Raw genomic sequence first — 27,133 nt, forward strand, 5'->3', positions numbered from 1 at the left:
CAAGCAATAAATGCTGGAGAGGGTGTGGAGAAAAGGGAACCCTCTTACACTGTTGGTGGGAATGCAAACTAGTACAGCCACTATGGAGAACAGTGTGGAGATTCCTTTAAAAACTGGAAATAGAACCGCCATACAACCCAGCAATCCCACTGCTAGGCATACACACCAAGGGAACCAGAATTGAAAGAGACACATGTACCCCAATGTTTGTCGCAGCACTGTTTATAATAGCCAGGACATGGAAACAACCTAGATGTCCATCAGCAGATGAATGGATAAGAAAGCTGTGGTACATTTACATGATGAAATATTACTCAGCTATTTAAAAGAATGCATTTGAATCAGTTCTAATGAGATGGATGAAACTGGAGCCTATTATACAGAGCAAAGTAAGTCAGAAAGAAAAACACCAATACAGTATATTAACGCATATATATGGAATTTAGAAAGATGGTAATAATTACCTCATATGCAAGACAGCAAAAGAGACACAGATGCAAAGAACAGACTTTTGGACTCTGTGGGAGAAGGCGAGGGTAGGGTGATTTGAGAGAATAGCATTGAAACATATATATTATCATATGTGAAATAGCTCGCCAGTCCAGGTTCGATGCATGAGACAGGGTGCTCAGGGCTGGTGCACTGGGATGACCCTGAGGGATAGAATGGGGAGGGAGGGTCAGGATGGGGAACACATGTACACCCATGGCTGATTCATGTGAATGTATGGCAAAAACCACCACAACATTGTAAAGTAATTAGCTTTCAATAGAAAGAAAGAAAAAAAAAAAAAGAATCCTAGCCCATAAAGGGCCTTTGTCATTTCAATCTTTGCTGTGTCTACCTGTACAACAAAGGCACTAATGTCTTAGACTGTTTGGGGGAATAAACCTTCTGTATCTCATGAAGGCTGCATCCTTTGTGTTCTCTTCTTAGAATGCCTCTTGTGTCTTATTGGTTTGAGTCAGTATTTAGATACTATTCAGGGCTTCCCTGGTGGCTCTAGCGGTAAAGAACCAACCTACCAATGCAGGAGATATAAGCGATGAGGATTTAATCCCGAGGTTGGGAAGATCCCTCTGGAGGAGGGCATGGCAACCCACTCCAGTATTCTTGCCTGAAAAATCCCATGGACAGAGGAGCCTGGTGGGCTACAGTCCAGAGAGTCACAAAGAGTCGGACACAACTGAAGCAACTTAGCATGCTCAGGAGATACTCTTCATCAATGGCCAGACAATGGATTCTTTAAATAGGAGAAACTTCTAAACTGGTAAATTTTTAGAGAGCTCTGAAATTAAAGAGCTGTTCTATTGTTGCCTATGAAAAATACTATGCATAGGTAACAACTAATCTTAAAAACTCCCTTAGTTTAAAGGAACAAACAAAAACTGTTTGGGGAAGCTTTATTTGTGGCCTCAGCTTCCCTTCAAAGAGCCTTAAAGATGTTAATAAAAAATTAGCTTAATTAATGTAAGTTAGGTAGATTAATAGAGAAATAAGAAACTAAGGGGAAAGTCAAGAGACTTCTTTCTAACAAGGTGGAAATTTTAAAAGGGCTTATATCAACAGGATGGAAATCTTTAGATGGTTATCAGGAAATGAGATAAATAAAATAGATGTTGATGGGATTAAAACAAAGGTTTTAAGTTAACACTACCTGAGGTTGGATAGACCAAAGGGACCCCCCAGTTGGTCCCTGCAACAGTGTAGTTCACTCTACTTATTTCTGTTTTAAAACAAAATTTAAAGGCTGGAAGAAAATTATGCTCAGATACCTGACTAGCATTTACTTGGGACAACAGTGAGATCAATTAATCAAGTTAAGACTGACAAAAGGGCCTGTGTCCCTGGGCTTGAGCCCTCACTGGGAGGCCAAAAACCTTTTTCACACAAATGGATTAAATGGCCAAGGTGATAAAAAGGAAAGTTTCAGGACTCCTTTTAAGACCAAGACTTGTTGATGGGGTCCTGACGGAGGGAGGCTAAAGTTACAGGTATAGGAGTTATAAAACTGAGATGAAATCTTAAAAAAACTGGAGTATTTGAATGAGCTTTCAATAAGATGGTTACATCTCTTTCACCTAATTGTACTGTGGGATAGACATTATATCTCTGAGCAATGCTTCCCTTGCCTTGTATTATAAGATGGAGCATATACATCTGCCCCTTGGGCAGTATTAGTTAAACATACTAAAAGGAACCAATAGAGTTACCTGAGCCCACACAGTATAAAGTGAAAACTGGGGCTAATATTCAGGGACTAATAAAAGCAATATATTTTTTTTTCTCTAGGATAGATTGCTATGTTTAACTTGTCAACTCACAGAGTGTCCTTATTGAATATCTTGTATACACTTTTGAAGACACAATAAATTGAATCTTAAAGTTCTAGAATATAGAACTCTTGACTTCCAGTTTAGCTGAATATCATCTTGTTGATGTATTTAAAAAGTAAATTAAAGAAAATATAGCTGGATATAGCTGGGAAAATCAACTTTTTAAAATCATTTAGGCAGCAGACCAGTTCTTTGGGGAATTAAAAGCAACTGTCTTTGTCCCTCAGATGGCTACAAACCAGAAAATACAACTCACAGTGACCTGAGACTGAGCCTAATTAAATCAATCAGGTTAAATCTGAAGCTGAAGAGGGAAAAAAAGGAAAATAGAGACCTTTTAAAACTCAAACTGCTGGCACTCTTGCCTCCTGAAATGGCCCACACTCTGTAGAGTGTCTTTCTTTTAGGACTGCCTTCCTTGCCTTTTCAGATGGACTGTGTTCTGTTTGTGGAATGTGTGTTTCTCTAAATAAATCCACTTTTTACCTGTCTAAAACAAAAGCAAACAAAATAACTCAAGCTGCTGGAAAGTTTCTCTCACCCAAAATCTTATTAATGGCCTACTTAAGTATTTATCAAGGACAGATACAAATCTCAAAGGCTTTTCCACAAATAGTAAAAAGCCTTCATCATCTGAGCAAATAATTTTTACAACAATTGTTATTTATAAATTGGTACATTTATATTGTAATACCTCATGACAAAGTTTTAAAATGAAGCTATGCAATCTCAGTTATGTCTATTACACATCTGTGAGCATGTCCGGTTAGAACTGGACATGGAACAACAACATGGTTCCAAATAGGGTGTGTATCAAGGCTGTATATTGTCACCCTGCTTATCTAACTTGTATGCAGAACGCATCATGTGAAATGCCAGGCTGGATGAAGCACAGGATGGAATCAAGATTGCTGGGAGAAATATCAATAACCTCAGATATGCAGATGACACCACCCTTACGGCAGAAAATGAAGAACAAAAGAGCCTCTTGAGGAAAGTGAAAGCGAAGAGTGAAAAAGTTGGCTTAAAACTCAACATTCAGAAAACTAAGATCATGGCATCTGATCCCATCATTTCATGGCAAATAGATGGGAAACAATGGAAACAGTGAGAGACTTTATTTTGGGGGGCTCCAAAATCATTGTAGATGGTAACTGCAGCCATGAAATTAAAAGACACTTGCTCCCTGGAAGTAAAGCTATGGTCAACCTAGACAGTGTATTAGAAAGCAGAGACATTTCTTTACCAACAAAGGGCACTCTAGTCAAAGTTACGGTTTTTCCAGTAGTTGTGTTTGGGTGTGAGAGTTGGACTATAAAGAAAGCTGAGTACGGAAGAACGGATGCTTTTGAACTATAGTGTTGGAGAAGATTCTTGAGAGTCCCTCGGACTGCAAGGAGATCCAACCAGTCCATCCTAAAGGAAATCAGTCCTGAATATTCATTGGAAGGACTGATGTTGAAAGCTGAAGCTCCAATACTTGGCCACCTGATATGAAGAACTGACTCCTTGGAAAAGACCCTGATGCTGCAAAAGATTGAAGGCTGGAGGAGAAGAGGACAACAGAGGATGAGACAACTGGATGGCATCACCGACTTGATGGACATGAGTTTGAGAAAGCTCCGGGAGTTGGTGATGGTCAGGGGAACCTGGCGTGCTGCTATTCATGGAGTCGCAAAGAGTCAGACACAACTGAGTGACTAAACTAAGTATGTTATACAGATGATATATCTTTACCTTCAGATAATATTATCAAAATTAAATTTATAACAGATCTCTATCTAATTGACTTAAAAGTAGATATTTACAAATTAAATGTTTTAGAAACTTACCCAAGTTCACACAATCTGGGAAATAGTCAATATTAAATTAATATTTGGTATTATATTCAAGTTTGTTGGTTTAATTAATACAGATATATCTTACTTTTATTACAGTTAGGTTTACTAAAATTCAAATAAGATCATATTATCTCTGTTATAAAATTTATAAGCAAGAAAAATAGCTTGGGATGATGGCTGACTTGGTCTCATGTCTCATAAAGTTTTCATGGGTAAGCTAAACAGAACTGCTGAAAACAAATTAATTTAATAGATACAAATGGGGTAAGAATTGAGGTGAACACTTAAGAAATAATTGTGTTTTATGGTACATCTACTTCAAAATATTTTTTCCAGATTTTTGATGTCTTAAAATTTAGAATTTTTCTAAATGAATTCAAATGAGGAAAATTTATTAAATATCAGATCATTTGCAAATAAAATAACAAAATATTAATTATAAAATATAGGCTTCATTTTACAGAGAAACTAAAGATACTTGGAACTATTAATAAAAATTTTGGTGCCACACTAAAAAATATCTTATAAAAAGCACAAATTTTTAGGAATCATAAATAATATTTATGTTTTCCAATCTACAGAATGCTAATGTAAAAGACAGTTCATCATTTCTTACTTCTTAGTGTCTACTAGAAATTAAGGTAAATTGCAAAATATTGTATATCCTTTGTCAGTTACATTGCAATCAGATATTTAACCATGCCATTTAAAATCTGTTGTCTTTTATAGACAGTCATTGTTTTACTCTGATGGTTAAAAGTTAAGAATTCTAATTTACATATAATCTAAAGTACTAAAATTATTAAAGGCAATATCTTTGTGTAAAAGGAAAAGGACATAAAGAATGGACATTCATTTTGTTATGGGAAAAAATAGTCATTTTATTCCAGAGAGAAAGAAAGAAAGAAAAATCCCTGGGCAAGATCTGAAAGCAAAAAAGAAAGTTATAGAAGGTTTGTGGGAAACGAGCTTCAAAAGAGTTTTGTGCATGGTCAGGACTGGCTAAGATTAAAATAAAATTTGAGTAAATAAATTTAAATATTAAAAGTAAGCTGGTACAAAGCTAGAATTTTTTTTTTTTATGTTCAGAGAACAGAGGTTTTTTTTTAAATATTGATCTGCTTTTGTTAATGGATTGTAAAGTTTCTTTACCTTTTAAGTAATTTGTTGTAACTTTCTGTCTGTATTTGCCTTTAAAATCTTTTATTATCACTTTAGTTGGGTGAATAAGAATTTGTGACCTATGGTCCTACTTAACCAAATATTTTAAAAACGTTTTAATATCTTTGATGAACTTTCAAAGTCAAATTCCAAATGAAGTTCTTTAGACTTCTAGCTAACTTTGAGATGTTTCAAAGTAAAGAGAGATATTAAACTAATTAGGTTTGTTGGGTATGTTAAATTATTAATACATGGGAAATATTGTCAAATCAGTTCAGTTCAGTTCAGTTCAGTTGCTCAGTCATGTCCGACTCTTTGCGACCCCATGAATCACAGCGCCAGGCCTCCCTGTCCATCACCAACTCCCAGAGTTTACTTAAACTCATGTCCATCGAGTCAGTCATGCCATCCAGCCATCTCATCCTCTGTCATCCCCTTCTCCTCCTGTCCTCAATCCCTCCCAGCATCAGAGTCTTTTCCAAATAAGTGGTGATAAAACTTCTTAGGTTTTATTATATGGATATCTGTCATTAACATAGAGATTCCAAAAATTCTATGAAATTTCTAAAAATTTGATATATCCTGGTATAATGTTATTAGTCATCATTCTAACTATTATCTCAAAATGTTGTATGTTGCAAAATATTGTATATCCTTTGTCAGTTACATTGCAATCAGATATTTAACCATGCCATTCAAAATCTGTTGTCTTTTATAGACAGTCATTGTTTTACTCTGATGGTTTTACAAAATGAAGATCTTTAAGAAGATTCACAAAATGGACTTTTTAACAAATAAGTTTTCTGATGACTTTTAGATCATACCACTGAACTGGGTAAGAAATTACAAAACAAACACAAAAAGATGATAATTTCATCCAGATCAATAAGAATCAATTTATGGAACTGAAATAGCTAATATATATATGTATGTATATATATATATATATATATATATATATATATATATATATATGGAGAAGGCAAAGGCAACCCACTCCAGTACTCTTGCCTGGAAAATCTCATGGACGGTGAGCTTGGTAGGCTGCAGTCCATGGGATTGCGAAGAGTCTGACATGACCAAACGACTTCACTTTCAGTTTTCACTTTCATGCATTGGAGAAGGAAATGGCAACCCACTCCAGTGTTCTTGCCTGGAGAATCCCAGGGATGGCGGAGCCTGGTGGGCTGCCGTCTATGGGGTCGCACAGAGTCGGACACGACTGAAGCGACTTAGCAGCAGCAGCATATATATATATATGTAGTTTAGTTCAGTTCAGTCCCTCAGTCGTGTCCGACTCTTTGTGACCCCATGAATCGCAGCACGCCAGGCCTCCCTGTCCATCACCATCTCCCAGAGTTCACTCAGACTCATGTCCATCGAGTCCGTGATGCCATCCAGCCATCTCATCCTCTGTCGTCCCCTTCTCCTCCTGCCCCCAGTCCCTCCCAGCATCAGGGTCTTTTCCAATGAATCAACTCTTCGCATGAGGTGGCCTAAGTACTGGAGCTTCAGCTTTAGCATCATTCCTTCCAAAGAAATCTCAGGGCTGATCTCCTTCAGAATGGACTGGTTGGATCTCCTTGCAGTCCAAGGGACTCTCAAGAGTCTTCTCCAACATCACAGTTCAAAAGTATCAATTCTTCGGCGCTCAGCCTTCTTCACAGTCCAACTCTCACATCCATACATAACCACTGGGAAAACCATAGCCTTGACTAGACGGACCTTAGTCAGCAAAGTAATGTCTCTGCTTTTGAATATATATATATATATATATATATATATATATATATATATATGTGTGTGTGTGTATATATATATATATATTTTTTTTTAATTCGACTGTCATGTGCCATGTGGGATCTTAGTTCCCTAACCAAGGATCGAACCTGCACACCTTGCACTGGAAGTGTGAACTTCTAACCACTGGACTGCCAGGGAAGTCCCTATAATTTATATTTTTTCTGAAGTATTGCTGACTTTTAATCCTTAGTTTTCCAGAAAACCTTTCCTTTAACACTATGACTTACAACCAATTGGTAATGTACACTTTTGTAAACAAATATGAAACATTTATCTTTTTCTCTCTACTGATCCTCCAGAATTTGGCTTTTCCAGCTGGCCCCTCTCTGGACTTTATGGCTTATTGTGATCCAGGTTCTACCCAGTTATAGGAATCGTTTTAATCTGTTCTCTCTTTGTTGTTTTCAAACTATGCTTTGTATCTCTTTCTGCTCTAGTCTGACCCTATTAATGTTCCTAGCTCTATTACTTATATTCTGTCTATTTTGTAAAATTGTTGTCTCTTGAATTACCTAATGTGTGTAATGAAGCCTCCAACAAAATTAATGATGGCTAAAAGTCCAGTGATTACACATATAACTCTATACAGAATAATTATAATCATGCAACTCTAGACATGGGAAAAAGTAACAAGGGAATAACATTTCCTGGATCATAATAGATTAGTAAAATAGATGATCCAGAGAACTTAAAGTTTCTAACAGAGCCTAGTCCAGGTATAGTACATGAATGGCCTAACATGGAGATCTTTGCCTTAGATAGGAATAAGTGTTCTTAGCACCATGGGATAAATCTATCATGAAACGCCTTCTAAAGGGTACTGTAAGGAAAAAACTGTTGCTTGCTATTCCAGTTCTACAAGGATCAAGCCATTAGCTGCTGCGGTTGCCCACTGGCAGTAGGCTCCAAGGACAATTCAGGATGAAAAAGCAAAAACAAAAACAAACAGAAAACATTCTGTGCTTTGGATTTACTCATCCTTAGATAGTTAAGATGCATACTAAGAAAAAAAAATTCAAATGACTCAGCTTTTTCATCTTCCCATACATCGAAAAGCATTTAAATTGCTAACTTGAGATTCCCATTCTTTGTGATTAGCAGTGATCTTTTGATGTTTGACTACATGTTTTTCCCAGTAAAAAAGTTGATATATATCCTGGCTTCTGCCTTACTTCTTCAGAGCAGTTCCTCAGATCTAGCTGAGAGGCTGTCTCCTGGTTGATGGTCCTCAGTTAGGTTCCCGAATAAACCTTAATTCACATTTACATTGTACATTTTTCTTTTGATTGACACTAGCTATATGTCTCTGAACCCTGAGTGGAAGCAGAGGCAGAAGCTCCTTGGTTTTTCCCTGGCTGGTATTAGGAACAGAGGCCACTGTCCAGTCCAACCCATCTACTCACCCAGGATCAGCAGCAGCAGCAGCCACAGAAGCATGGGGAACTGGCGTGGCTGAGGGCAGGGCAAATTTGTCTCACCAAAGCTGGGCTTATTTCCCATCCACAAAGAAGACAGAAGGGAGGTACTCAGAGGAGATCTGCAAGAATCAGAAAAGGGGAAGTGAAAGAATCATATTTCACCTTGGGTTCTGAAACAGTAACATAGCTACCTTTTAAAATGTTGTTTGTATTTCAACCTCTGCAGTTGTGCATTTTCAGATGTTGACAGTCATCTTTCAACAGCTCAGCTCTCTTAGGAGAATTGTCTCCAACGTTGTGCTGGGTCCTTTGGTCATGCTATGGATTTGCTAGTATTTAAATCACTTTTTTTTTTCCATTTTTTAAAATGGAAAACCCTTCATTACCTTGAATTCATATAACTTTTGGTTCTGCATGAGGCTCCTAATATAGACTGTGGTGTCTCACTATGATTTGTAGTGTGAGTCACAAGGAATCAAAGTGTCAAAGCAGACATGAAAACCTTTTGTCCTAATACACATTGGCATGAAGTTTTTGAAGAGGACTTTTTTAAAAATTCACAGACTAGCTAAAGGGTCTGTCCCTAAATTCCTCCCAGATTTGGGCAAATTAAGAGGTAAATGAATAAGCATTAAATAAGAAATGGTTTTGTGCCCACCTCAGCCTATAACTGGGCTTCCCAATTGGAGCTGGTTGTAAAAAACACGCCTGCCAATGCAGGAGACATAAGAGACACCAGTTCAGTCCCTCTGTCAGGAAGATCTCCTGGAGGAGGGCATGACAACCCACTCCATGGAGTGGAGAATCCCATGGACAGAGGAGCCTGATGGCTGCAGTCCATAGGGTCTCAAAGGGTCAGACACAACTGAAGGGACTTAGCACTCGCACACGCAGCCTATATAACCAGTGGTGTGGTTGCGCAGAACCTTGTGGTTCTGATCATGATCTCAAGACACCCTGTCGACTTAAAAAAGAGAAAAGCACAGTGTGAAAATTGTGAGTTAAGCTCTACTGGGGGGCAAAATAAGGACTGCAGCCCAGGAGTCAGTATGTCAGAGAGCTCTGAGAAACTTCTCCAAAGAGGCAGTGGGGAAAGGTCAGTAAATATGTGATTTTGGTGAAGGGGGGATATCTGCAATCAAGCATATATTTTCACAGAAGGGTTCTACTAGTCACGTGAATCTTTCTGCTAGTCGTAAGGAATAGTTATCATCATGTGCTTTTCTAGATATGAGCAGATACGAGAATTAGGCTCACAAAATTGGCTCCTAAAAATATCTATCTGAAGACCTGTCCAGCCGGTCCCACCCCCATTGAGCACAGAGTGCCTCATTTCTGATCTCCACCCTGAACTCCTTTTAGAGGGTGTTGAAAATTGGCAGCCACAGCAGTACACGATTTGATCCTCATAGAGGTAGATGGCAAGTGCAAGTTTGCAGTTGACAACCCTCAGCAATAAGCAGGTAGAAAGTTTGAAAAAGAAAAGTTTATTACTCACAGATCCGGGAAAGCAAATGGCTCGCCTGAGGCTACACTATGAGGTCAAAGGCCTGGGGTTCTGCTTTTATTGACGGGGAGGGGAGAGCCTAGTGTTTCTGAGGGCTCAGCCTTTATTGGTGAATTTAACACCCAAAAGCCAGAATTTAAAGCACAAGAAGTGAGAGGGGAAAAAAAAAAAAGCCCAGATTGTCAGTAATGAAAATCAACCAATGTCTCTAAAACTAAGAAGTCTGGGATTGGGGGATGGGCTTTCATGCTGCTTTCTTATCCACTGGCTGGAAACATATTTATTCAAAGTAGTTCTTTGAAGTGGATGCCTCAGCAAACAAAGCATAAGTTAGGCTTTTGCCTTACAAAGGAAAGACCAGTGTTAGGCCTCATTCTGCAGAACTTCTGTTTTTAAAGCCAGAGCCCTAACCTTTCAATCAAAGAGGTCTCAGCTGCTTATTTTCTATCTCAGGCCTCTGTACCCTTTTTCCACAGCATTTATCATAATTTGTAATTATTTCCTCTGTTTTCTTGCTTGCTTTTATGTCTTTTCCTCAGCTAACATTTAAGGGCCCGTGCTTATCCCCTGTGCCTCTACCAATTCTCTCTTGCAGGGAGGCATTTAATAATTATTTTTTAAAGAAACTATGAAAAACTCTAGACCAGGATTTATTGACATTTATTTCATTAGTACATCCCAAAGGGCCTGTTTAGATTTTTTTTTTTTAACCACCTCCCTACTGTATGAAGCAATAGCACAGATATGCTATATATCTTTATGTATTTATTATATATGCTTTATACATAAAAAATAAAATTTTTTCCACCTCTACAAGGACCAATTTTTGCTGCTTTGAGGTTGATATCACCTCTGCTGGGAAAGCATACTCTACACATAGAGACAGACCATTCTCAGTAGGATAGAAAGTTATGACCATTCAAAGACATTTTTATATTAGAAACAGAGAAATCTCTGATGAAGTTTCCCTTCTTTGAGGAGGCCATCCTGAGGCTACAAAAGAAAGAAGTCCTCTTTAGACAAATGTCTTTCTATTCTTTCCCCCCATGACACTTATGAAATTTTGTTTTTCTGTATGTATTTATGTGATTGCATTGTTGAGGCAGTCCAAGCACAGGTTGGAAAAGAATTTCCAGGCACAAAGTACTGCAGAAAGGAGTAAGTTTATTACGAATAAAGAGCAGAGATAAAGTGGGCACTGTGAGCACAGTGGCTGACCTCCTGACAGACCAGGGAGAATAGACAGTTTTTGTGGGTTAATAGCTAATTCTTATGGCCTCAAGACAAAGAAAATTCCTGCTGGAAGGTTAGCATTAGGTGATTGATTGGGAAACTATAGGGTGTTTCCTGGAATGGACATCTTTGCCTAACTAGGAGTCAGGAACCTTACTACTGATAATCAAGAGCTTTTGACAATGGTTACAGTGGGTCTCAGTCAGCTTCAGAAATGACCCTGGGCTCTGCTTCTGTGGTCTTGCAAGGCATCTCGCCTGTGGCCTGGGGCAGGACTCAACATGTATGATGTTCCTTTCTCTCCTTAAACTAGAGTATCACAGGAGCTGAAAAGAGTCTGGTGTGTTCTCCATCATGCTTTCTTTATTTTCTTCTTGCCTTCTCTTCTTTCCTCCTTCCTTTCTTCCTCCCTTCCTTTCTTTTTCTGTTATAGAAGGAACACTTTACATGGTGTCTATCTTCTTAATGAATTTTTGATTATATGACACATTGGTTTTGACAATGGATGCAACAGTTATGCAGCAGGGCTCTAGAACTTGGTCACTGGCAATAATTTTTGGCTAGTAGAGTATGAGTGAGGATCAGTATGATATATCATTTGGAGAAATTCTTTAGATTCTTAGACTTACAACTAATACACTACAAAGAGATATAGTTATGCTGAAAATGCTAAAAACACAACACCTTTATAAAAGTGTTGGTTAATGAAAGGTGCGTGTTTTTATACTTCTAGTAAGCAGGTCAAGAAGCAACAGTTACAACCTGGAACACTGGACTGGTTCCAAACAAGGAAAGGAGTATGTCAAGGCTGTATATTGTCATCCTGCTTATTTAACTTATATGTTGAGTACATCGTTGAAATGCTGGGCTTGGTGAATCACAAGCTGGAATCAAGATTGCTGAGAGAAATATCATTAACCTCAGATATGCAGATGATACCACCCTTATGGTAGAAAGCAAAGAGGAACTAAAGAGCCTCTTGATAAGTGTGAAAGAGAAGAGTAAAAAAGCTGGCTTAAAACTCAACATTCAAAAAATGAAGATCATGTCATCTGGCCCCATCACTTCATGGCAAATAGATGGGGAAACAATGGAAACAGTGACAAACTTTTTTTTCTTGGGCTCCAAAATCACTGCAGATGGTGACTGCAGCCATGAAATTAAAAGATGCTTGATCCTTGGGAGAAAAGCTATGACCAACCTAGGCAGCATGTGAAAAAGCAAAGACATTACTTTGCCAACAAAGGTCCATCTAGTCAAAGCTATGGTTTTTCCAGTAGTCATGTATGGATGTGAAAGTTGGATCACAAAGAAAGCTGAGTGCTGAAGAATTGATGCTTTTGAAATGTGATGTTGCAGAAGATTCTTGAGAGTCCCTTGGACTGCAAGGAAATCAAACCAGTCCATTCTAAAGGAAATCAGTCCTGAATATTCATTGGAAAGACTGATGCTGAAGCTGAAACTCAAATACTTTGGCCACCTGATGCAGAGAACTGACTCATTAGAAAAGACCCTGATGCTGGGAAAGATTGAAGGCAGGAGGAGTAGGGAATGACACAGAATGAGATGATTGGATGGCATTACCGACTTGATGGACATGAGTTTGAGCAAGCTCCAGGAGTTGGTGATGGATAGGGAAGGCTGGTGTGCTGCAGTCCTTGGGGTCACAAAGAGTCAGACACAACTGCGTGACTCAGCTGTGAAGTTGGGAGGCATGGATTGGAATTCATGTTGGTGAGTGTGTGGAGATGTTTAAAATATGGATGTAATATAAAAAGGAATAAAACACTGCCATTTGCAGTGACATGGTTGGATCTGGAGAATACTACACTTAGTGAAATGTCTGATCAAGACAATTTATATCACTTATACATCTAGTTGAAAAAACAATACAAAGTGATCTATACCAAACAAGAAAGAGAGGGAGGGAGGGGTAAATTAGGAGTATGGGATTAACATATACAAACTATTATACATGAAATAGTTAAACAATAAGAATTTACTGTATAGTACAGAAATTATATTCAATATCTGACAATAATTTATAATGGAATATAACCTACAAAACAAAAACAAATCACTGTGTTGTACACCTGAAATTAATGCAATATTGTAAGCCAACTATACTTCAATTAAAAAAATACATATGTTTGTAAAATTTTTGACAGTTCCTTTATTTAGAAGTAGAGTCTATACTCCCTCTCTTTGCATCCAGACAAGTTTGTTGGACACTGTTGTTGTTATTGCTTAATCAGTAAGTTGTGTCCAATTCTTTCAACCCCATGGACTGTAGCCCACCAGGCTTCTCTGTCCATAGTATTTTCCAGGCAAGAAGACTGTTGTGGGTTGCCATGTCCTCCTCCAGGGCATCCTCCCCACCCAGAGATCAAATTGGTATCTCCTGTATTTCCAGTGAAATTGTGGTGGAAGTGATACTGGTAATTTTTAAATTAGTTGATGAGATGTTGTAGATTCACTATCACACTTTTTTTTTTTTTCTTGGAAACCTAAGCCAACATGGATGCCTTAGAAAGCATCACTACGAACAAAGCTAGTGGAGGTGATGGAATTCCAGTTGAGCTATTTCAAATCCTGAAAAATGATGCTGTCAAATTGCTGCACTCAATATGCCAGCAAATTTGGAAAACTCAGCAGTGGCCACAGGACTGGAAAAGGTCAGTTTTCATTCCAATCCCAAAGAAAGGCAATGCCAAAGAATGCTCAAACTACCACACAGTTGCACTCATCTCACATGCTAGTAAAGTAATGCTCAAAATTCTCCAAGCCAGGCTTCAGCAAAATGTGAATCATGAACTCTGTGATGTTCAAGCTGGTTTTAGAAAAGGCAGAGGAGCCAGAGATCAAATTACCAACATCTGCTGGATCATCAAAAAAAGCAAGAGAGTTCCAGAAAAACATCTATTTCTGCTTTATTGACTATGCCAAAGCCTTTGACTGTGTGGATCACAAGAAATTGTGGAAAATTCTGAGAGAGATGGGGATACCAAACCACCTGACCTGCCTCTTGAAAAATCTGTATGCAGGTCAGGAAGCAACAGTTAGAACTGGACATGGAACAACAGACTAGTTCCAAATAGAAAAAGGAGTATGTCAAGGCTGTATATTGTCACCCTGCTTATTTAACTTATATGCAGAGTACATCATGAGAAACGTTAGACTGGAATAAACACAAGCTGGAATCAAGATTGCCGGAAGAAATATCAATAACCTCAGATATGCAGATGACACCACCCTTATGGGAGAAAGTGAAGAGGAACTCGAAAGCCTGTTGATGAAAGTGAAAGAGGAGAGTGAAAAAGTTGGCTTAAAGCTCTACATTCAGAAAACTAAGATCATGGCATCTGGTCCCATCACTTTGTGGGAAATAGATGGGGAAATAGTGGAATCAGTGTCAGACTTTATTTTGGGGGGCTCCAAAATCACTGCAGATGGTGACTGCAGCCATGAAATTCAAAGACACTTACTCCTTGGTAGAAAAGTTATCACCAACCTAGATCGCATATTCAAAAGCAGAGACATTACTTTGCCGGCTATGGTTTTTCCTGTGGCCATGTATGGATGTGAGAGTTGGACTGTGAAGAAGGCTGAGCACCGAAGAATTGATGCTTTTGAACTGTGGTGTTGGAGAAGACTCTTGAGAGTCCCTTGGACTGTAAGGAGATCCAACCAGTCCATTCTGAAGGAGATCAGCCCTGGGATTTCTTTGGAAGGAATGGTGCTAAAGCTGAAACTCCAGTACTTTGGCCACCTCATGTGAAGAGTTGACTCATTGGAAAAGACTTTGATGCTGGGAGGGATTGGGGGCAGGAGGAGAAGGGGATGACAGAGGATGAGATGGCTGGATGGCATCTCTGACTTGATGGACGTGAGTCTGAGTGAACTCCAGGAGTTGGTGATGGACAGGGAGGCCTGGTGTGCTGCAATTCATGGGGTCGCAAAGAGTCTGACACGACTAAGCGACTGAACTGAACTGAACTGAACTGAAGCCAATATGTAAAAAGGCCTACCCTGAGGCCTACCCTGAGGCCACCACACTTCCCGAGAATCCAGATCACATTTACATTCACTCTCTAATTGACTGTTCTGGTTGAGGTCCCAACCCATACCCAGTATCAACCACCAGACATGTAGGTGTAGATGGCCACTTATGATCTGTAAAATAAATTCATGAATTCATAAAGGAGTCTCTGTTTTTGTAATGAGAAGGGTAACTGAAAAGAAATGGATAAGTAAAAGAGAAAATATTATACTAAGTTGTTTTAATTTATTTAAATATAACATTATTATATCCTACTCCATTGAGTATAAACTAATTTTGTCTATTGAAATTGTTAAATTACATTTAATAATTGGACTTTTTATTTAAAAGTCAAGCATGGAAGAATGTGTTAATGATTTTAGTCTCAAGTGACTACATGCAGGGGAAAATGACATATTGCAAGATTAGTAATAGGGAAACATTGCCCACTGCATGGAACCTTAGAAAATTGTAAACCATAAAAATAATTGAGCAAATTTTTGAAGGTTTTCTTTTTTCTTTTCTCTCTTTTTTTTCCAAATCCAATCTATATCAGTAATGGGCCCTGGAATCCTTACCGATACTATGCAGGAATGGTAAATATAAATTCATGTAATTTTATCTAAATATTGTGTGTACTTTTCAGGTTAGTGCAGAGAGAACAAAAGCAGTCAAACTTGGAATGAGCTCATTTTCTCCTACTCCTCCCACTTGGCCAACATCACCTAGATACTTCCACCGCTTTTCTTAAATTCCCCATGTGTTACCAATAAAAAGTCATTGATTATAATACTATCCCTGTATCTGGGGATTCCCTGATAGCTCAGTTGGTAAAGAATCCACTTGCAATGCAGGAGACCCTGGTTCGATTCCTGGGTTGGGAGGATCCACTGGAGAAGAGTAGGCTATCCACTCCAGTATTCTTGGGCTTCCCTTGTGGCTCAGCTGATAAAGAATCTGCCTGCAATGTGGGAGACCTGGGTTCCATCCCTGGGTTGGGAAGGTCCCCTGGAGAAAGGAAAGGCTACCCACTCCAGAATTCTGGCCTGGAGAATTCCATTGACTGTATAGTCCGTGGGGTCGCAAAGAGTCAGACACAACTGAGCGACTTTCACTTTCGTTTTCTGTATCCAGGGACCGTCAACCCACCTGAGACAAAGAGTGGCACCAGGTCACTGAGCTGGACCCCCAGGCTTCCGTCGGCCTTATAGTAGTTTCCAGAATGTTTGGTGGTCAGGGAGAGGTTGAGAAATGCTCCTCATCCAGAGGGTGCTAAGTTGTTCCCCAGATTGATGCCCTCATGATAAAGCCAGTACAGGACTGGAAGGATGTGGGAGCAGCTTCAAACCTTACAGCAAAGTTCCACCACATCCCCCAGGACAGTCTGGGTCCTGGGAAACCTGAGGGTGAGGACAGGACAAGACACTGGATTAATAGACTCAAAGTGGGGCTATCAGAGAGGACTGGTGATGCCCATTAGACTCACAAATTCCCATACCAGGATCTCAGCAAAGAGCCTGGCTCTTGGTCATTGTGTATTCCTTCCATTCCCTCATCCCCACTAACGTTATCAGAGGTTGTTTCCTCAATAGTATCTTTATAAATTTGGGGAAATATAATTCTGTGTATTTTCTAGAGACATGATCATTTGTCCTTCTCATCTTATTTGTTTCTAATGCCAAGTCAGCCCCCTTTGTGTTTTCTTCCATGAAAAAAAAAAAAAGAAAAGAAAGAAAGATGTCAGCAGTTTAACTTGTAAAGGAAATCCATCCTCAAATTGTTGTTGGTTCTCCACAGCACTGATTGCTGGGATCTCCTGGGATTTCCTCATGATTTCTGGCTGTTGGTTTGGGGATTTCTGTCTGAGATGAATGAGTGTGAAACTTCCTTCTTACAGGGATATTCATCACCTTGCTCTGGATGGGACTGTGGCCATTGTCAGCTCCAGAGTCGTACTGGCCAGCATGGTGGCCCTTCACAGCTGGGATCTCCAGGTCTGCTGATGGAGAATGGGTTCCAGTGGCCCCTCAGTGCTAGGAAAATGTGATGTTTCCTATACCTTCAGCCCCTGAGCAGAACAGAATGAGATCTCCTCTAATCTCTTGTCCTTTAGGGACCTGAGTATCTTAGCTTACGTCACAGATTGGGACTTTTATCTGAATAGAAGATGACATGTGAGAACCTTGACTATGAAAAACTCTGCGACCAGAAGGTTGACTTATTTCACTCTCTAATGCAAGAAGACATAATATGGGTATTGTCTATGTAACATATAATAAGTACACAATGGTATGGAATCCATGGTAATTATCCTTGAAGTATGTGGATACTGATGCTTGCATGACCTGACCGAGACTTAGCTAATTTCTTGGGGTGCAATTATTAAATAACTGTGATGAATCCACTCCATGAGAGAAGAAACATTTTTTTAGATGAGTCACTGTGCAGACACACTTTTCACATAGAATGAAGAGGGTCACTGGTAGCCTCAATTCTACTTTGAAAAAGACACTGTTCCTAATAATAATAACACTTCCTCTATTATTCCCAGTTCTAAGGGACAACACAAATCGTCACCCCTCCTCTGACCACTCCTGTTCACTTTGATTTCTCCTTTCTCTAATACTTCATTTAGCTAAATATGTGTTGCAGTTCAGCACATGGAGCCATTTGGAGAGTAGGAGCCTTGCCTTTTAAAGTCCCCAGTTCAGTTCAGTTCAGTCACTCAGTCCTGTCTGACTCTTTTCGACCCCATGAATTGCAGCATGCCAGGCCTCCCTGTCCATCACCAACTCCCGGGGTTCACCCAAACTCATGTCTGTCGAGTCAGTGATGCCATCCAGCCATCTCATCCTTTGTCGTCCTCTTCTCCTCCTGCCCCCAACCCCTCCCAGCATCAGTCTTTTCCAATGAGTCAACTCTTCACATGAGGTGGCCAAAGTATTGGAGTTTCAGCTTTAGCATCATTCCTTCAAAGAAATCCCAGGGCTGATCTCCTTCAGAATGGACTGGTTGGATCTCCTTACAGTCCAAGGGACTCTCAAGAGTCTTCTCCAACACCACAGTTCAAAAGCATCAATTCTTCGGTGCTCAGCCTTCTTCACAGTCCAACTCTCACATCCATACATGACCACTGGAAAAACCATAGCCTTGACTAGATAGACCTTAGTCGGCAAAGTAATGTCTCTGCTTTTGAGTATGCTATCTAGTTTGGTCATAACTTTTCTACCAAGGAGTAAGCGTCTTTTAATTTCACGGCTGCAATCACCATCTGCAGTGATTTTGGAGCCAAAAAAATAAAGTCTGACAGTGTTTCCATCTAGTTCCCATGAAGTGATGGGAAGGGATGCCATGATCTTCGTTTTCTGAATGTGAGCTTTAAGCCAACTTTTCCACTCTCCTCTTTCACTTTCATCAAGAGGCTTTTGAGTTCCTCTTCACTTTCTGCCATAAGGGTGGTGTCATCTGCATATCTGAGGTTATTGATATTTCTCCTGGCAATCTTGATTCCAGCTTGTGCTTCATCTAGCCCAGCGTTTCTCATGATGTACTCTGCATATAAGTTAAATAAACAGGGTGACAGTATACAGCCTTGATGTACTCCTTTTCCTATTTGGAACCAGTCTGTTGTTCCACATCCAGTTCAAACTGTTGCTTCCTGACCTGACTGTGTGAATCACAATTAAAGTCCCCAGCCCACTGCTAAATGCCAGAGCACACAATGAGTGATCAATGAAGATTTGATTGACGATATTACTTTCATGAAAAAGAGAAAGATTATAAGGAGCTTAGTGCATTCGTTATTCTTATGAAATGCCAACAGAAATTTGCAGAATGTCTCTAGTCCAACTCCTACTTTCCACAAGGACAGGAATTGCACAAAGAAACAGAAGACTAGCAATCTATGCTGAAGCTACAGTGTTCACATTATCCCCCATGCTCAGCTCCACTAATACTTATTCTGCTCATGAATTTAGGATTGGAGGCTTCGATTTCTGACACTGTGAATCACTGTCTCTCCCTGCCACCAGTAAGATCCTGAGTCTTCATTCTGTTGTATATCTGGAGCTCTGAGGAGCTGCTCTAGTCTGACCCCAGGGTCCTGCTGGCTCTTAAGAAGCAAATTAGAGTTGGGCATCTGGGCTCTTCAAAAAGGACTAGGTCTCTCAAGAGAGGTCAGGGTCACTGGGCACCTGTCAGTGGGCCCAGAGGAGCTAAATGTCAGCCTAAGACATGGAAACAGCTCTGAAAAGAGGGATCACAATGGTTTTCAAAACAGCGTGACTTACAGTTCCTGCTGGAAAGGACCTAGTGAAAAGCAAACCCAGCAAAGAGGACATTCATAACAAGACATATATCATCTACCATGTCTCCCTTGTATGGTCACACCACAAGGACTTCAATTTGTATTTGATGTATGGTTAGGTTTCCACTAGGAGGCTCTCACCTGCTCTGCTACCACTGTCTCCTGTCCAGCCCAGCTTCCACAGGAGTGATGATTTTTCCAAAGACAGTAATCTTTGTTATTATTATTATTATTATTTTGGTTGTGCCAGGTCTGAGTTGTGGCATGCAACGAGATCTTCAACCTTTGTTACAGCATGTGAACTCTTAGTTGAGGTTTGTGGCATCTAGTACCCTGATCAGGAATCAAACCTGGACCCCCTGAATTGGGAACTCATACTCTTAACCACTGGACTGCCAGGGAAGTCCCCTTACTATTTTTTTACTATTTATTTCTTTATAATTTTCTCCCAGTAACAGTACAGTAATATTTGCCACTGTCACTCACAACTGCCAATTTTGGACAGGAAAGTTTAAGACTTCATTTGTGAAAAATAACTCCTTTCACAAGATAACTCTTGTGAGTTATTCACAAAATACCTCTTTTCTTTAGTTTGTGGAAATCAAAACTCTTTTCCAGTTTTGTCATAAGTTGCAGTCTTTGTTTTCCAGGCCTTTTCTCTCTGGAGTACCAGAATCACACTGTTTCATTCAAAGAAGAAGGAGCCAAGAAGGTGAGACAGTCTGAAAGAGAGGGGAGAGGTGGGAACTGGACTTCTCATTTCTGCAGAGAATCTAATGTCTAACCTGCTCCCTTACTCTTAGGCATTGAGATGGTACTGGGGAGAATCTCTTCACCTTTAGACAAAATGGTAGTTGCAACCCATTAGGCAGACAGACGTGCATCTTATTTTTCCAGAGGGAATATCTTAGTCAATTGGTCTGACTTCCCTGGTGGCTCAGATGGTAAAGCATCTGCCTACAATGCAGGAGACCCGGGTTCAATCCCTGGGTTGGGAATATCTCCTGGAGAAGGAAATGGCAACCCGCTCCAGTATTCTTGCCTGGAAAATTGCATAGACAGAGGATACTGGTAGGCTACAGTCCATGGGGTCGCAAAGAGTCAGACACACCTGAGCGACTTCACTTAGAACTTAACAAAACATCATAAACCACAATACTGGAGTGGTTTGCCATTCCCTTCTCCAGGGAATCTTCCCAACCCATGGTTCGAACCCAGGTCTCCTGCATTGCAGGCGGATTCTTTACTTTCTGAGCCACCAAGTTGCCATATTAAATAGCCTTAACTTCAGATCAGGGAAACCCCCATCATAAACCCGGGGGGGGGGGGGTGCCTATCAGTAACACAAATATTTCTCACAGTTTTAGAGCCTGAAAGCCCTATCTTGCTGCCAGCATGGTCTAGTTCTGCCGAGGCCCCTTTTCCAAGTTGCAGACTGCTGACTTGTTTTCTCACACAGCAGGAAGAAAACTAACCAGTTTTGACCTCTTCTTATAAGGGCACTAATCCCATTCATGAAGACTCTATCCTTACCTCACAAAAATCCTACCTCCAAATACTATCATTTTGGGAAGATGGTTTTAACACATGAATGGGTAACTGACTAAAACAGTCAGTCCATTGCAGGGAATAACTTTTTATATGGATAAAAAGTATTCTGCTAAAGCTCCTACTTCTTAGCTTTCTCCATTGGTGACATCACACAGGGGACCATTGTCCTTAGTGGGCATTTGCTTTCCCATAGCTCATGCTTTCTTCCCATCTTTTAAGGCTCTATGCCATATAATAAATTCATATTCTGTTCCTTCTTCTTAACTAGCTAGGTGAAACCACAAAGTGGCCTGGATAACTGCAGAATAAGCTGGTTACTAGAATAAGATCCAGTAATTTCAGTTCTCAGAACTTTCTTCTTAAATGCTTCCAAAATGTTTTTGTCCATTCATTGAATCTATAATGAGGAAGATATGAGTTTAAATCCAAGGTTTAGTTCTTACGTGACTGATAATTGTGAAAAAAAATTTCATTACCAAATACAAACATCCTCCCCGAGGGCTGCTCTTTTTAGATTGGTCATGGATTATCTAATTTCCACCTTATGTCTTCACTTATTTATGGTACCAAACTACGTTTTGTGTTTGTCACATCTGCATTATATTTTAGGATTATAGTTGAGGATTTTGATCCCAAGGTGAGGAACTAAGCTATATCTCAAATGAAAATATTCTCCCTACCACTGTCCAATTACACCATGATTACCAGAATTTGGATGTATAGTGTAAGGAAGGAAAGGTCAGTCATAAAAGAGATGTCATACTTCCTGAAGTATCACTGTAAATCCAGAGCCAAATGCCACAAGAAACTTATGGAATCTAGAATTTTAATTTTTGAGAAAAACGTGAGGTTTGTTACTGACTAATACAGGTGGAAAACTAGACTTACTTGTTGAATATTGAGGGACAATCTGTTGTTCAATAAAATTAGAAGAGCAGAAAAGGTGCATTGCAGTAACAATAGGTTAATTCAAGAATTTTGCTCTCCTTTATAGATGGAGACTAGATCCCATGGGGACTTGGCCCTGAGACTTACAATGAAGCCAATCTTTAAACCATTACTAGAGTCTTCACCTAGAATCTGGAAAAAATTCCCAGGGATAATGCTTTCCAAGATAGGAAAGAAATATTCTAAGTCATGGTTTGAAATGCTATTGAAAGGGCTCATAATGAGCAACTTCACAGGCTTGGGGTATAGTTGACTAACTGAAACTTTGAGTCGGTCACTAAGAATTATTCAAAGGATAGAGTGAATGCAAGAGATGAGTCTTGCTCCTGAGGAAGCTGAAAGCTAAAACTCCTGTAAGTGTCCCTATACATTCCTGTTCCCCTAATGTCTCACAGTTAAAGGTGAGACAGGGATCTGTTTATCCAAGTACAATTCCTTAGAGCCCACAAAGACCCTCCCACTTGGTGGTTATCATTGGATAAGCAAGGGAACAATTCTCCAGCTCCTCAGATTTAGTCTTGGCTCGTGTGGATTTTCTGTGTATAGAATAAAACATTGTCTTCATTTACCTCTTTTGTTTAGCACAGTTCTAAATCAAGCTGTAAGATGAAATTATCTTTATTCATGCAATGTTAGAAAAGAATCACACATATGAAGAAATTCAGAATTGCATAATGGCCTAGAGTCAAAACTAGCAGACAGTGCCTTGTGAGCTGATCAGCTGCGTGTTCTGGTAAATCAAGTGTAATTGAGACAAAGTTGTGCCTGTTCATTTACAGATGGTCCATAGTGGCTTTTCTGCTATGACAGAGTTTACTAAGTTACAACAGAGACCTGAAAAGCCTAAACTATTTACTCTCTGGTCTTTTACAGAGAAAGTTTGCTGACTCCTGATAGAGAGTAAAAGAAGCAATGATAGACACATGGTCATTCTGAAGAATTATCAGCAATAGGAGATGGAGGGCAAGCACATTTTTGCAGGAAAGGGGACCCCTTCCAGGGCCCAACACTGAGCTCCTGTCTAACACTCGGAAAAGAATTGTCCGAGGAGACACATGCTTACAAAGCAAGAGATTTTATTGGGAAGGGCAGCCGGTTGGAGAGCAGTAGGGTAAGGGAACCCAGGAGAATTGCTCTGCCGCGTGGCTCACAGTCTCGGGTTTTATGGTGATGGGATTAGTTTCCGGGTAGTCATTGGCCAATCATTCTAATTCAGTCTTTCCTGGTGGCACACGCATCGCTCAGCCAAGATGTACGCTAGCGAGAGGGATTCTGGGAAGTGGATGGACACGTGGTGTCTCCTTTCAACCTTGCCCGAACTCTTCCGGTTGGTGGTGGCTTATTTGTTCCATATTCCTTATTAGGATCTCTTGTCATAAAACAGCTCATGCAAATGGTTACTCTGGTGCCTGGCCAGGGTGGGCGGTTTCAATCAGTGTGCTTCCCCTAACACATTCACACCTTTGAAAGTTTACAGCTTGAAGGTTCATATGTAAGGGACTTACCGAATTTAGTGCCTACTGAATGTAGAAAAAAGGAATCTTGCTTCTCAGCAGCAGCCCTCTTCTCCCTCATTGCCCATGATTAAGCAAAGGAACATTAGCTACAGGTCCCAATACATCTTTTAAGCCAAAATCTTGTTGATAACTATCTAAATACTTTTCAAGGAGAGGTATTAAGCATTATGAAATTTTGAAATTATGAAATTTTTATTTATGAGAACATATTACTCTCTGAGATCTAAGATAAAACAGATTCATTCATTCACTGCATTCATGGTCAATAAATGGTAAAGGGGCCTGCCCTGAACATTTAGAATTAGGATGTATTGCAACAAGATTTTCCCAGGGCCACTGTTTTGCATCTGCCTTTGAAATCTAAGCTGGAAGCAGCGACCCAAGCATTTCTATTGGTCCCTGGGCTCTGAGAAATCCTTAGCTCTTTCAGGAGCTGGAGATCTCATCCTGCTTCCACATCAGTTCTAAATTCATGTTAGCTCCCCAAGATTATCAGCAATGACCATAACAGTGTGAAGGCCTGGTTCAGCTAGCTGAGATGTTCTCACAACCACCTGCTGAATTCCATGATCAGGAAATGAAACTACTTTTCAAAGTAAGTTTTGCACAATTAGCAAAAAAGGAAGTAGAAGAGCTCTTCAATGTCTCACCACTATCTTCTTTTCTGTAGATGCCAAGAAAATTAAAGATGATCCTCTCAATGGCAGAGAAATTCCACATCTTAACGCTGATGATAGCTTATGCTTATATATGGTTATTAATAAGCTGAATACATTCAAAGAGCTTTATGTTCACAAAGTTATTTTTAATACTCAGTAAACTTGTAAAATCCGAGCTCTACCTTTCATGCAATTGAAGTAACTGAGGCAAACCAGAAAAAAAAGCCATCAAGATCAACATGGTCAATTTCTAGTAGTAACAACTTGGAGTCAAACCCAGGCAGTTCAGTTCCATAGCCTGCCTTTTAAACACTTTGATGTGTTACTATGAAGTATTGTCTCTAATCTTCCCTTAAGATAGAAGGGCCATTGTTAAAATGGCTCAGGTTTCTTAGGTGAGATTTTCCTAAGTCTTAGGTGAGATTTTTCTAAGTTTGTAGAATGAGATTTTCACCAAGATTCAAAGCACTTGCTCTATATCATTGCAAACATTGTCCCCTCCCCTATTTCTAAACCATACTGCTTTTTGTACCACAGACTGGTCTTAATATGGCTATACCCTACAAAGCATGCATCATATTAAAGCCTACTGTCATTCTCATCCTGATAATATGTAGTCCTCATAAATGTTATATAGAACAGACTGCTAGGGTGTCCAGGCAGATGCAAGTCGTGTTTTTGGACCTTATGCAACATGAAACTTTAAATCACAAAATCATAGATGTTTGTAACCTGGAGACTGACTGATAGTTAGATAATAATCATAGACTCAATGTTATCTGTTCAGGTGAACACTTAATATCATTCGCTATAAATGTAGTTTTATTTTGGGAAATGCTGATGTATATAGGTGATGTTATGAACCATTATAATCATGTTAAAAGAAAATGCTAAAAACACCCAACAAAGGCAGTTTGAAAATAAATTATACACAGACTACCAAGCTGCCATTAAAATGACTCTTCAGAAGAATATTTTATAGGAATAAAAGATGTTTGTGATATATTGCTAAGGGGAAAGTGAAAGTTGCTCAGTCATATCCGACTCTTTGCGACCCCATGGACCACAGAGTCCATGGAATTCTTTAGGCCAGAATACTGGAGTGGGTAACCTTTCCCTTCTCCAGGGGATCTTCCCAACCCAGGGATCAAATCTGAGTCTCCTGCATTGCAGGTGGATTCTTTACCAAGTGAGCTATCAGAGAAGCCATCCAATGCTACTTTAACTATCTGCATAAATGGTTTAAGTGTTTCGAACAGGGTAAGTTTTCTTTCCCTGAGACCAGAACCGATCATCAAGTCCTTACCTGCTAGAAGTATTCCTAGTTGGCCTATAATTCCTCCTCTTCTTGGTCAGCAAGAAAGTCATAGAATTTTGATGGGTGGAAGCAAATTAGAGAAGAGAGTAGAGAGAGGAGAAAGTAAAAGATGGTGGAGGAGTTAGTGGTAGGTATGTTTTCATCAACATTTGAGGAAGTTTTTCAAAATATTCATAATCTTTCATTAATTCCAATATGTCCTATACAGAAATGTAGCCTGTTTGGTTGGAAATTAATATTTCCTAAGGTACTACCATAAATGGTGTGGGATAAATTTCACGGTTTGTATGAAGGTGAGTACTGTAGGTGGAAAGGAGAAATACTGAGTTGTTAGAGACAATCATTGTCATAGTGAGGTGGATGGACCACAATAGTGGCAACAAGTCCTCTGAGATGATTGACATGCTCCATCTGGGTGCTGATTTTTTAAAATAAGTATTTATTTATGTGGCTGCATCAGATCTTAGTTGCAGCATGCAGAATATTTTAGTTGTGGCTTGTGAACTCTTAGTTGCAGCATGTGGGATTTAATTCCCCAACTAAGGACCAAACCTAGGCCCCCTGCATAGGGAGTGTGGAGACTTAGTCACTGGGCCATCAAGGAAGTTCCTGGATGCTGTTTTGTGTCTGACAGATGGCAGGCATTTGCCTGTGGAAAGACGCAGACTGAAAGCACACCGAAAATTGGAAGCACACTAGGGACTGCAGCCAGATTAGGAAGCTACTAGTACAGTGGAAGAAAGGGTAACTTAATGTTTAAGACTGTAACAGCAAAAGTGAAATTGTGTGGGGGGGAGAGGGGGAAGGTTAACCAAAGTGAGCTGCTGCTGCTGCTGCTGCTGCTGCTGCTGCTGCTGCTAAGTCACTTCAGTCATGTCTGACTCTGTGTGACCCCACAGACTGCAGCCCACCAGGCTCCCCCGTCCCTGGGATTCTACAAGCAAGAGTACTGGAGTGGGTTGCCATTGCCTTCTCCGAACCAAAGTGAGAGATTTTTAAAAATCCCTTGTGCAGAGATAATTAGCCACAAGCAAGATGGAGTCACAGGTAGCAGAGGAAAGCAGATTTATGCATAGATAGAAAAGTTTCTTGGTGCAACCACGTAGATGCTTGACTTGGAGATTCCGCAGGTGGTAATGTACAGAAAGATATTTTCTAAGATGCAGAGCAAAAGTAATCTCTGCAAATTCTCTTCAATATCTTGAATAGGACACAAAGTACAGTGCCAAACCAGTATGTCAGAATTGAAACCAAGAGTGCTGTCATGAAATACAACTAAGAAGGGAAAAACATAGCATCTCCTATTTGAGGAAGTTGACTACTAGGATAGTTAGGATAGAAAAGGTAAACTTCTCTAGGCTGGTAAACTTCAGCGATCTCTGGATGTATCTGGTTGAATGTGGGGTTCCAAGGTCACTCTGACAGATTAAATGTCATTATATATATATTATATATATGCAGTACACATAGGTATAGAAGTAGTCATTGGGAAGGTC

The 27,133-nt window shown here is 39.7% G+C and overlaps 1 protein-coding gene and 1 non-coding gene across 2 annotated transcripts in view; one reads left to right on the top strand and one right to left on the bottom strand.

Moving 5' to 3' along the window:
* LOC138416192 (Fc receptor-like protein 3) overlaps window positions 1-10,177 on the bottom strand; it is a 50,411-nt gene extending 40,234 nt beyond the window's left edge. Inside the window, 2 exon segments of the mRNA XM_069544997.1 lie at window positions 8,545-8,678; window positions 10,058-10,177. Coding sequence (XP_069401098.1) covers window positions 8,545-8,641 — 97 coding nt within the window. The 5' untranslated portion in view covers window positions 8,642-8,678; window positions 10,058-10,177.
* A 10,393-nt stretch (window positions 10,178-20,570) lies between these two features.
* Window positions 20,571-20,642, top strand: TRNAC-ACA (transfer RNA cysteine (anticodon ACA)). The gene has a single exon. It is a non-coding gene; the product is annotated as a tRNA-Cys (tRNA).
* Window positions 20,643-27,133: the final 6,491 nt, after the last annotated feature.

Source organism: Ovis canadensis, chromosome 1, assembly GCF_042477335.2.
Source record: "Ovis canadensis isolate MfBH-ARS-UI-01 breed Bighorn chromosome 1, ARS-UI_OviCan_v2, whole genome shotgun sequence".
NCBI classification, from domain to species: Eukaryota; Metazoa; Chordata; class Mammalia; order Artiodactyla; family Bovidae; genus Ovis; species Ovis canadensis.